This window comes from Cynocephalus volans, chromosome 1 (genome assembly GCF_027409185.1).
Source record: "Cynocephalus volans isolate mCynVol1 chromosome 1, mCynVol1.pri, whole genome shotgun sequence".
Classification (NCBI taxonomy): domain Eukaryota; kingdom Metazoa; phylum Chordata; class Mammalia; order Dermoptera; family Cynocephalidae; genus Cynocephalus; species Cynocephalus volans.
In genome coordinates, this window is record NC_084460.1 from 60,737,317 (window position 1) to 60,749,569 (window position 12,253).

The 12,253-nt window shown below is 58.2% G+C and overlaps 2 protein-coding genes across 4 annotated transcripts in view; one reads left to right on the top strand and one right to left on the bottom strand.

The window, feature by feature from the left end:
- The window catches only part of LIMS2 (LIM zinc finger domain containing 2), a 55,101-nt gene that overhangs the window by 3,583 nt on the left and 39,265 nt on the right, over positions 1 to 12,253 (bottom strand). For all 3 annotated transcript variants that reach the window (XM_063091894.1, XM_063091900.1, XM_063091884.1), the window contains exons 3-5: positions 11,752 to 11,818; positions 11,382 to 11,502; positions 603 to 752 (exon numbers count right to left, since the gene is read on the bottom strand). In XM_063091894.1, coding sequence (XP_062947964.1) covers positions 603 to 752; positions 11,382 to 11,502; positions 11,752 to 11,818 — 338 coding nt within the window. The remainder of the gene's footprint in view (positions 1 to 602; positions 753 to 11,381; positions 11,503 to 11,751; positions 11,819 to 12,253) is intronic.
- On the top strand, positions 7,334 to 8,368 carry GPR17 (G protein-coupled receptor 17). The gene has a single exon (XM_063077604.1). It carries the CDS (start codon positions 7,349 to 7,351, stop codon positions 8,366 to 8,368), a length of 1,020 nt encoding a protein of 339 aa, XP_062933674.1. The 5' UTR covers positions 7,334 to 7,348.

Genomic DNA, 12,253 nt, shown 5'->3' on the forward strand with positions numbered 1-12,253 from the left:
GAGCGCCAAGGCGGATGGCTCTCTCTGATCTCTGGTCTCTTCGGAGACTTCCTGTGTGTGCCCCAGACGGGCCCTGGAGCACAGAATTCCTGCACAGGCCCAGCAGAAGGGCAGCCTGTGTTCTGCACCGCCTGGCCCTCTGAGAAGCAGGCCTGTTCTCAGGCCCCCCTCCTCCTCCAAACCAGACTGGGTGTCTGGGCCAGAACAGAGGGGGCCTCTGGGGGTGACTCCACAGCGTCTCTCCTTTCCTCCTCTGTCTCCAACACCAGCACCAACCCCACTCTGGGAGCCACCACATCTCACCCTCACTCTCTACGCCTTTGGTCCCTTTCTCCCTGCTCTGTCTCAACCATCACCCCCCACCCCTGACCCCAAGCCTTAAATGCCCTGAACAGAACCCCGGAGAGCGGAGCTTCCTGCTGAAGCCAGTCTTGGCCCCATTCCACCTCCAACCTGCAGCCCTGCAGCCCTCTCTCCACCCCTCTGCCCACCTGGCTCACCTCTCCTGCCTCATCACTGCCTGGGGTGGGGGACTCGTTGCCCATCTGTGACAGCCCTGGCTCCTTGCCTGCCCCCATCACAGGGACCAGGCCATGACCTACCCACAATGGGTGCAGCTGAAGTGGTCCGGGTGGTAGGCGTCATTCCTGAACATGAGGGGCTGCTCATCAATGACCAGGTGGCACCGCTGACAGATGTATTTGCCCAGGCCCTTGGCCTTCTCACGGTTGTGGCAAGGCCGGCAGAGGTGCCTGTGCGAAGCAACAGAGGTGTCAGGGGCAGACGCCCCCTCCTGCTCCTCCTCCCTAGACAGCCCAGGCCACCTCCAGAAGAGAGCTCTGGACCCCTTCCTGCTCCTCCTCCCTAGACAGCCCAGGCCACCTCCAGAAGAGAGCTCTGGACCCCCACCTGCGGCTTTGAGAGTGCCTGGGTGCTACAAAGGGGTCTGCCCAGGGGCACAGAGCAGCAAACTGCCCAGTCATGTGGCCTAGAAGGCCACAGTCCTGCCCTCTAAAAGGAACCGGTGCTCAGGAAAAAGACTAGACGAAATACAGTTGAATGTTCGCGTTTGCTGCCTTTGGGAGGTATTTTCCTTCTTTCCACTTTTTCTGAGCCTGGAACATTGTGTGGAATAGAGCAGACATTTAATTAATAGTGAAAAATTAGTTTTATTTTTAAAATGTTTTTTAACACACACAAGTTATAGTGAATGTTAGCCTTAAAAACCCACTGTGCCCAACAGAGTGGCCAGTGACTGCAGGACAGGCAGGCCTGCTCATCCCGTTCCTTTGGGGTCCACCAGATGAAGAGGAGCCCAAACATGTACAGGCACTTTCTGTCTCCAAAAACAGGCATGGCTCTGTCAGACAGAGGTCCTCACACCCAGGCACTGTCATTACAGAGTCTTTTTTATAAAGACCTTAAAGTAATTTCTGATGCTACTCCCTGTGTTGGGCAACAGCTGTGGCCTCAACAGAGCGAGAAATCAACATGGTTTCTGTTCTTCAGGCCTCAAAGGTGGCAAGAATTTAGATCCAGGATCCAAAGACGCACAAAGGCCCCCATCTATCATCCATCGCTCCCCCTTCCCCACCTGCCAGCCCGATCCAAAAGTGCTCTGGATGCACCCAGGCCCCCTTCTCTGGCCCCGTCCACAGGGAAGCCCCTGCACCCCTCCCTGGCCTCCACGGAGACCTGACACCCAGTATTGGCTCCTTCCACAGTCCAGTCAGGGAGTCTCCTTAAGAGATTAACTCTCAGACTCTCAAGATCCCCCAACCGGATTGCAGGAGGCAGATCCCAGACACCAGGGCAGACAACTCAGTGTGCCTGCCCTGACCCCAATCCCTGCTACCCCAGTTTTGGTCTGGACTCCACCCCGCACAGCACAGCTCTCTGCTTGCCCTGGGTGTCTATCTTCCCAGCTGGTGTGCAGGGCGAGGAGCCCGAGCCAGGTGCCCAGTAGCCACTGGCTGAGTTGCTGAATAGATTCCAGCTGTGCCTCCACCAGATCCTACATGCCCAGCACAGGACCAGTTTGTTGAAGACGTGAGTGAATGAATGACTGTGCAAGAGAGGAAGGGGGACGGTGGGCATCATCTCCTCAAGACAGCGTGGCCAGGCCCAGACTAGAAGCCAGTCTCCCGGTCCGGGACCCCTGGCCCTCTCTACCTACACAGTGGGCAGCAGATGCGGCCTGTGGCTGCAGTCTTCATCACCATGGTGCCCGAAGCCCACCCTCACCCAGACCTCTGTCCCCTGGCCCCCTCCCAGGCCACCTCTACAGCAGGCCCAGGGCTGAGCCACCCCACCCAGCCACCCACTGTGGCTAACCCATTCCCCTCACCTGTGTCTCAATCACGGTCACAGCATTTATTTCCCATAACCCACTCCCAATTTTGGTGACCACTCCTTAGCTTAAGGATAACATTCAACCCATATGGAATAACTTCTGTTTCAAAAAAAAAAGTAGCTCGACTCCCCAAAATTCTATTGCAGCAGTCAGTGCCCTTGAAGACACCATCAGTGATCACCCTGGTGACAGGTTTGTGAGCCCAGAAATGCCCCACTCAGGACAGCCACTTTCAAACACTCATGTTTCCAGTCAGTGTAAGCCAGTCCTTCCCAACAGCCCCTCACGGGGCACAGCAGGAGAGGGAGCCAGGCCCAGGCTCAGACACTCACATACCCCACTGGCTCCCAGGCGAGACGAACAGGGAAGCCCACCTCTCCTGGAAGACCCCAGATGGGGAACAGCTTCTCAACAGACCCGACCTTCAGAATTTTTTTCCAGGTAGAATTAAGATGAAACCAAGAATTCTAGTATCAAGATGCAGCAGGAAAAAAAAGATCAAAACAAAACACACACACGAAGTGTAAGTTCTGGAGTGACATACGCTTGGACTCAAATCCTGGCTCTGCTACTTCTAGCATTTGCTATTGGGTGAGTTACCTCATCTCTCAGAGCCTCAGTTTCCTTGTCTGTAAAATGTGGCAATAAACCCAGCTGCACGTGGTTATGTGAAAAGACAAATTTAAGATAGTGCATGTGGTAAGTACTCCCTAAATGCCAGCCACGGACAGTTTTAACCATTTTAACTAAAAAACTTAAAAGTCTTTTGAAGCTAGGAATAGTGATTTGGTTCCCTGTGTTACTGGATTTATCGTTTTTAGATAACTTTGTTCATTCAGTCTTGGGAGTGGCCATCGGCAACACCCAAACACATCCCAGCCTTGAGCTACCCCAGGAAGGCATCTTGGGAGCTGGCGGAGTGGGCCACAGCGACCCTCTTCACATCCCTCCCGTCTAGAGGAGGAGCCCGCACAGGCGAGGCCCAGGCCTCCTGGCTGAGCCGCGTCCCACAGGCAAGACAGCGCCCCATTATGAGGCGGCCCACAGCTGTGCCTCGCTCCAGATAAAGACCATGATTTATTCCACACACCCAAACGGGGCCTAATTATACGGGGCAGGACACAAGGACCCTACTGCCAGTGTCCTGAAAGAGTCTCCTCTCATGGGGCCCAAGACTCCTCAGCCTCCCGCCCTCTGCACTCACAAGACCCCCTACTGTCGCCTGGGAGCGCACCCGTGGTCGTCGCCACGGCAGCCGGCCCCTCCGCCCCCGGCGGTAGGAAATCGTCCCCCTCTGAAACGTCCTGTTGTGTCTGTCTGTTCCAGTCAGAGCCCCCCACCCGGCCCTCGCCCACTCTGAGGCTTCGAAGACAGTCACACACTCGGCCTCTGTGAGGTTCGGTGGCCAAGCTGGGGGGAGGCACGGGCTGGGGACACACTGGAATATTCACGGTCCCAGTGGCGGCAGAGCAGCCGGAGGAGCAGCCCAGCACACAAGGGACCCCTCAGGAATGAAGTGGCCTTTCAGGGCCAGAGGGGCTGCAGCCTCCCCACCTCTGCTTAAATAGGCAGCTTTCCACCCAGGGCCTCTCAGAGCTCAGCACTGGTGCCACCACCCACACCGCAGCTCACTTGCTGCCCAGGACGCCCGCCCCTTCCTCCTGGACCGGCAGCGAGAGGTAAGGGGCAGGGCGAGGGGGCAGGGAGCCCAGGCCAGGCAGAGGCAAACACAGGCGGGGAAGCCCTGCGGGGTGGAGGCCGGGTGTGTCTTGTCCCCATCTCTTTGATGATAGTATGACCTATGTATTGAAGACCAACCATGGTCTGCATTCACAGAGCACACAAGGCAGTGGCTCTGTCCGTCTGGGAGGCTTACAGAGGGCAAGTGGCTGACCACAGTCCCACACTGCAATGACAGCCAGAGCCAGCACCCGCTCCACTAACCACTAGCAACCTGGGCACAAGGAGGAGACAGATAAAGGAGCCGTCTGGGAGCAGTGTGTCAGCGCAGAGGAAACTGCCACCACCTGGCCATGGCGCTGCCACCATGGCCTCCTCCTGCAGCAACACCGGCCCACCCACCCCTTCCATGAAGGGAGGCCCAAGACGTGGACCAACACTGCCCCAGCCCAGGCCATGCTCCATGCCCCTCCCCTTGGTGACACGCGCTGCGTGGCAGTCTGAGCAGAATGAGCCTCAGGCTGCCTGCCAGTGAGTCCAGACCAAGGTTTGTGCATCTAAGGGACGGTCAAGAGTGAAGCAGGGGCTGATCTCAGACCAAACAGCAAAAATCAGTGTGAGAGAGAAATGGAGCGAGAGGCCTCAGCAAGCCAGAAACAAACCAGAGACAATTTTAAAATCAAGTCTCAGTCCCAGAGACAGCAAGGTGCCAGGTGCTGCTGGCCCACCCAGTGCTGAGGGATATGCGACCCCTGCAGTCACACGGCCCCTCCATCGGGCTCCATTCAAGCCTCCTCCTTCAGACACTTGCCTGAGCTCCCAATATCACTCTCCCTACATTCTGCGTCCCTCAACTCTCCACTCCCCCTCACTCCAGTTTTAGCAGCCTTGAGGAAGGTATCAGCTGAGATCATTCAATCCAAGTCAGAGGAGAGAAATAGGTCTCCCCAGGGGAATCTGCATTTGACTACCTAAGAACAGACCCCTTTCCTGGAAGCAGCAGGAAAATAATCTCTGGTGTTAGAACTTCCAGCATCCTGAACCTCTCTGGAACTGGGGGCAATATTTTGGGGCAGGAGAATTTCCCTGGATCCCTTAAATTGTTAGAAGGTGATATTATTAGGCAAGTGCCCTTCCCTTGCTTGAAGACGTCAACTGTCCAGATGCTCAGGCCAGCCAGCCCTTGCCCTCCACATGGGGAGGCACTAAGGGACTCAGAATTGGCTGGTGAGGACTGACAGAGAGGGTCAAGAGGCTGCTAGGCCAGCTGGTACAGTGCATCAATGGTCAGGAAGGAATGCCACATCCTCCCCAGGGCCACCTGCATGTGTAGGGATGGCCCCTGGCTGCCTCCTTGAGGGGCTGCTTGCCAAGAGCAGTTACCATACCTGCTCCACCCTGCACCACAGGCACCCTGAGGCCAGCAGGTAGTATTGTGGTCATTAAGAGGAGAGGAAACTGAGGCTGGGAGAAGTGTGCAAAGAGAACCTGCTCCAGGTAAGTCCCCAGCTGCTCAGTGCAAAGCAGGCTCACCCAGAATAAGGACCCTGCCGTGGCTGCAGCTTGTGCTCCCTGCTCCCCGCTGCTGTCCTGCAGTGGGTGGATGGGCAGGTGAGGTGTAGCTTCTCTCCTATGAATCCCTCTCCTGCCCCTTCTGCAGCCCAGCCACGCAGGGCAGGGAGTATGGGTGCTGGGAGGCTGCGCCTCCAGAGAAGCCCCAGAAGCTGAGTGTCTGCCAGGCTGAAGCCCGTTAGCAACTGCAGGGATGAGAAGGCAGGGCGGGCAGCAGCCTCCCCAGCCAGGCCTGGTATCCTGCCCGGTGCCAGGCTGCTCTGGCTCTGCCACCTGCCCTCTCCTGCCCACGGCCCCCACTCTCAGGCCCGGGTGAGGAAGGCAGGGTGTTTGGGACCCCTCTCCTTTTGGCCCTCTCATGTTGTCTAAAATCAAAACAGGAGTCAGTTTCTCTGTCTGCTGGGGAGGGATGGAGAGCATCCTGCCCAGATCTGGGGTTCACCAGACGTGAACAGCTTGTTACCAAGGCCAGCAGGGCTCTGAGTCACTCCTCAGCGATGGGCAAACCAGGCAGCATCTCTGGGGCTGCCGATCTTCGCCTCTGGGTTAATCAGCTATTTCCCTCCACACACAGCCCCCAACCCCACCCCACACACACCAAAAAGACTCCATCTCCTGTTTGCTTAACGGCTAGGGGCGGCTAGGGGCGGGAAAATACTCCCTTGTGGCCTGAGGCCCAGGCACGGGTCTTTCCTAAATACAGGTCTCCACCTGTCAGGATGTCCACATGGAGTAGGTGGGCTGAGTCCAGAAAGCTCCCAAGAGAGACCTGGGACTCTCAGACACTGGTGGACTGAGCAAGCTCTGACTTCCCAGGACAGGTCCTCGCTGCCTTCCTGTGTGTTGGATGCTGGGGGCAGCCAGGGTCAGGGGACGGCCAGGGGGTGGGCAGTGGAAAGTGGTGACACACTGGTCACTGTAATTGTGAGAAGGATGGGGCAGGTGCGTCAGGGAGGGTCCTGGGACTCGGGGGTAGCAGGGTTCACTTGGCAAGGCTGAGACAGAAGAGGAGCTGGAGAGCTCCAAGCACCGGGCTCTCAGGAATAGATCCCACCCGTCAGGAGTGGGACTCGGGGGCCCCATGTGCCACCCCCTGTCATTCAGACAGCTCACCTTGGGGGCAGAACAGAAAACATGGGGCCCTTCCTCGGCCCTCCCACCACCCAGAGCCTCCTGCAGATGGGCTCACATCCTGCTCCCCTCCCTGGTGCCGACTCCATCCTCCCACCTCTGAGGGATGCACGGAGGAACAGTGCAGGGACGAGCTCCAGATTTCTGGGTCACCTGGTGCAGGGCTCCTGCCCTCGCCTGCTCAGTAGGGTCACAGCTGCTCAGTGGAGAAGCTCCAAGCCCCAGTTTTGTTTTTGCCTTTTGCTGAATGCTCACCCACCCCCAAATGGACACAGTGGGTCCCCTCAGTAGTCCCAGAAGGAGCGCTGGGCTTGGGACAGCTCCGTTCCTCTTGAGTCAGGGGTGGGGGCTTCTGAAGGCATCGGAGGTCTTACTTCGGACTTCTGGAGAGCGTGGAGCTTCACCATCCCAGGCTGTCCCTGACCTGTTTGCTCGTTCCCTCCAGGCACTTCTGTAGAGCGTGGAGCTTCACTGTCCCAGGCTGTCCCTGACCTGTTTGCTCGTTCCCTCCAGGCACTTCTGGAGAGCGTGGAGCTTCACTGTCCCAGGCTGTCCCTGACCTGTTTGCTCGTTCCCTCCAGGCTCGTCCCCGGCTCTTCCTCCAGCCAAAGCATGAGCAGCCTGGATCTGGCCTCCCCAAGTCTGACCGCCAACTCCTCCCTGGCTGCCACAGAGCAATGTGGCCAGGAGACGCCGCTGGAGAACGTGCTGTTTGCCTCCTTCTACCTCCTGGATTTCATCCTGGCGTTTGTTGGCAACGCCCTGGCCCTGTGGCTCTTCATCCGGGACCACAAATCAGGCACCCCGGCCAACGTGTTCCTTCTGCACCTGGCTGTGGCCGACTTGTCCTGTGTGCTGGTCCTGCCCACCCGCCTCGTCTACCACTTCTCCGGGAACCACTGGCCATTCGGGGAAATCCCATGCCGACTCACCGGCTTCCTCTTCTACCTCAACATGTACGCCAGCATCTACTTCCTCACCTGCATCAGCGCTGACCGCTTCCTGGCCATCGTGCACCCGGTCAGGTCCCTCAAGCTCCGTCGGCCCCTCTACGCTCACCTGGCCTGTGCCTTCCTGTGGGTGGTGGTGGCCGTGGCCATGGCCCCGCTGCTGGTGAGCCCGCAGACGGTGCAGACCAACCACACAGTCGTCTGCCTGCAGCTGTACCGGGAGAAGGCTTCCCACCACGCCCTCGTGTCCCTGGCTGTGGCCTTCACCTTCCCGTTTGTCACTACGGTCACCTGCTACCTGCTGATCATCCGCAGCCTGCGGCAGGGCCCCCGCGTGGAGAAGCGTCTCAAGAACAAAGCCGTCCGCATGACCGCCATGGTGCTTGCCATCTTCCTGGTCTGCTTCGTGCCCTACCATGTCAACCGCTCGGTCTACGTGCTGCACTACCGTGGTGGCGGGACCTCCTGCGCCACGCAGCGTGTCCTGGCCCTGGGGAACCGCATCACCTCCTGCCTCACCAGCCTCAACGGGGCCCTCGACCCAGTCATGTACTTCTTCGTGGCCGAGAAGTTCCGCCACGCCCTGTGCAACTTGCTCTGTGGCAGGAGGCTCACGGGCCCGCCCCCCAGCCTCGAAGGGAAAACCAACGAGAGCTCGCTGAGCGCCAGGTCAGAGCTGTGAGCGGCGGGAGCCGCCCCGGAGGGCCCAGACTGCCTCGAAAGGACGACTTGCCAGGGTGCCTGTCACCCAGACTGGACAAGGGAGGTTTGCCTTCCCCCAGCCTCCTGAGCAACAACCTGAAATCGCAGTGGCCCTACCCCTCCCTCCAAGCTCTGACTCCCAGGTTGCCCAGCGCTGTGCTCAGTCTCCACCAATGTGCAAACCCTACAAAGGGAGACCTAACAGCAGGGATCAAATGGCACCCTCTGCAGGCACCATGTGGGCCCTGCTTACCAAGGCTCCTAGATACGCAGTGACCTCACCCATGGTAAGGGGGAACAAGGAGGCCAGAGGAACAATTCCTGAACAATGAGGGTCTTTCTTTCCCCGGTAGACTCCCAGCCTCCTTCCCACTATGGGAAAGCACAGTGGCAAACTCTGCAGAAAGACCCGGAAGGCAGGCTGCCAATGATCCAGAAGAGACACGCCTGAATCTTGGTGGACGGGTGGAGGGGGAGCTGTCTAAAGATTTCCTTTAAAGTGCAAGGTGCTTTGAGTTCCCTTTGTGGCACCTTTGCCAGAGAATCATTGATGAATTTAAGAGACGTGGACTATAAATTATAGCTGAAGGCTGTGAGTACATTACAGGCTGGTTGCACCAGCAGAACACATCGGCTCAGCTCTGGTCCCTCCTGCTGTAAACCCACACAGACCTGCGTTCTGTCTCAGACCTGCATGTGGCCTGACAATCCCAAGGGCTTCTCAGCAGGTGCCCAGGCCCTCCCAAGCCATGGTCAAGCACCCGGTGTGGGTGGACAGCCATAGGAGCCAACTTCAGGCTGGAGCCAGGTGTGTGAACCTGTCTCTCACTAACCTAGAGCAGGCAGAGGTGTCCTGGGCCCCACTCCCTCCCGAGAGGCCTCCACCAGCCCTTCCAGCCCAGCTGTGAGCCGATTCTCTTGACAGTGTGAGTGTATCAGCCTAACACGCCCTTTTTTGTTATTGTTTGTACTGATCATAAGTATAACTGTAGCTTTAAGACTACAGAGGTTATTGTGTTTGGTCAATGTAACATCCTTTCCAGAATGTCTGCCTGCTTTGATCCAAGGATGGCAAAGTGGTGGTGCAGGCAGCAGAGGCACCAGCAACATGGCTCTCTCACGGTGATCCTGGCAGCCCCACAGCACGTCTGCCCCACAAGGACTCTGATGTTCTGCATGGTGGGGTTCCGAGTGCCAGCCTGGGATCCCTGGTGGCTGCCCTAGCCCCTGGCATAACCACAACACTTTTCTTTTGTTATGTTTTATGTTCCAAAGGATTTGGGCCTCTTCCTGATTTCCCCAACCAGCCAGTGTGCAGTGGCCCTGCACTTGGCTCAGGAAGGGGACAGGACTCACTCCGGGTACACATCTGGTCGGGGAACCCCCACCCCTCGATGAGCACTGTTCCTTGGCCCCTCCGTGCACTGTCTCTCCCACAGTCCCTTGCTTAGACAACTGCTGAGTTCCAGGCACCGTGCCGGCCCTGCAGACTCCAGGAGGCCATGGGGCCATGTGCCTTTCTTGTGGAGCAGCATGTGGACAAGGGCACTGGAGGCTGAGTCAGGAAGGAACAACAGAGGAGACACAACAGGGAACGGAGCACCCAGACAGGAGAGGGTGTGGATGTCAGGGACAGCAAGAAGGCCTCTGGGCAGCACTGCTGCCTTTTCCTGACATGGAACCACTGTTCTGGGGATGCCTGGTGGACACCAGGTGGAGGTGGCTCATGGGTGGTTGAGTGCAGCAAGGGAGAGGATGCGTGGCCCTCTGTGCTATTTAGACATGCATGCTATTTAGGGCTCTGGCACCCTGCAAAGGCAGTCATGAGGGCAGGCACAGAAACCCAGACCCCCAAGGCCGGCCAGTGGCTCACTCGGGAGAGTACAGTGCTGATAACACCAAGGCCACGGGTTTAGATCCTATATAGGGATGGCCGGTTCACTCACTGGCTGAGTGTGGTGCTGACAACAGCAAGCCAGGGGTTGAGATCCCCTTACCGGTCATCTTAAAAAAAAAAAGAAAAAGAAAAAGAAAAAGAAACTCAAACCCCCCATGGAGAGCCAGGCGGAGGAAGGTGAGCCAGAAGAAGAGTGTGGCAGGTGCAACTGGAGGCCAGAGGCACCCCAAGAACATGAGGTCCTGGGCACCAGGAGGAGGGTGCTGCAATGAGAACTGCTGAGAGGTCCAGGGGAGGACCTGGGTCCCTGAGCAGACTGAGAAGTGAGAGCACATGGGAAGGGCCAGCAGTTGTGCCAGGAAGGGCTGCAGAGATGCCAGCAGGAGGAAGGCCCAGGCTGGCCCTTTAGAAAGGCTGAGAGAGGGGTGGAGAAGGGAGCCTTGGAGAGGCATAAGGGCAAGCAGGGCCACGGACACCACAGACAGAGACAGTGGGAAGCGTGTGCATGTGCTGGGGCAGGGGCACCGCGGAGCTTGTCCCCGGGGAGGTGGGGGCAAGGCCACGCTAGGGGGGTGGGTGTAGAGGACAGTGGCGGGAGGAGGGGAAGAGGAGAAGGGAGCGAGGCTTCGAGGCTTCTTGGAAGGTGGGAACTTCCTGAGCACCCTGAGGTTCATGGCCCTAAATTTATAGTAAATTCAGGTCACCTGGTTGACTGTTTTCTTTCCAGCAACATTCGGCCGTGTGGCTACAGGTGGGGAAGGTGGACAGTTGGGGTCAGCAGGGTGGGGTAGTCCGGGGGGATTAGCTCAACTCAAAGCTCCTGTTCCATCTGCTGCCATCTAATGGCATCTGCTCAGCACCCTCCTCCTTGTGACTCGCTGTCAGCAAGGAGCACCCCTGAGCCTGGGGGCCCTGACTCACCCCTCGCTCTCTCCAGCCTCCATCCTCACCTGTAAACCGGGACTTGTACTATTGGCCTGCAGGGACGCAGCGGGTGGGCAGCCACGTCAGTACCAGCTCAGAGCCTGGAATGTGCCTGGCACTCAGCAAGTGGTGCCATGGCGGGTCCCCCTCCACCCAGGGTGCACCTCCTCACCTGCCCGCATTCTTCACGAAGCCCAGGTCAGCCAGCTCCACATCACACAGCTCACAGCGGAAGCACCCTGGGTGCCAGTTGTTGTTCATGGCCTTGATGACGCGGCCGATGATGAACTCGCCTGGAAGGGGAACAGCAAGGCACATGGCTTCCTCCCTCACGCCCTCCCAAGCCCAGCCCACACTGGCGCTGCTCCTGCTCTCAGACTGGCCCAAGGGCCCCCTCCCACTGCAGGGGACCTGAAGGTGGCTGCTCAAAGAGATGGCATAGGGGTAGGGGGTGTTGGGAAAGACGCCCCTGTGCCAGGCAGTCCCCTACCCTCCTGCCCACTTCCCGGGCATCACAGGCTGTGAGCTGAGGCAGCCCTTACCGCAGGATGCGCAGCACGGAGCAAACAGCATTTGGAAGTCGTGTTCACAGTACTTCCGGCCTTCGAACTGCAAATGGGGCCAAAGAGAGAGGACAAGCAAACCACCCATCATTCCCACGAGCTGCCCTGGCTTTTGTCGGCTCAGGACCTGACAGTGGGGACGGTGAGCTGAGAGGAAGGCTTTCCAGACAGAGGCTGGAGCAGCAGCAGCTCCCAGGCCTGGCAACCAGAAGGGATCAGCCCACTCCACGTGGCGGATGCAAAGTGAGGGTCCTCGCTGGATGCTACGGACCTCGCCCTATTGGGCCTGAGAGCAGGCCGGGTGTGGGTGGGAGCTTAAGCCCGAGGGATGAGATCATGCTTGAGTTATATGTGTCACTTTGCCCTATTTCCTGTTTCTGCTCTGTGTGAGAAGTCCAGCTCCCCCAGGGGACACGAAAGACCCAGGGAGAGAGACAGAAGGAAGGGAGCATAGGAAGGGCCTCGTGGGGCGGGCCCAAGG

Coding starts and splice junctions, on each gene's coding strand:
- GPR17 (XM_063077604.1), top strand. CDS start 7,349: ATGAGCAGCCTGGATCTGGCCTCCCCAAGTCTGACCGCCAACTCCTCC.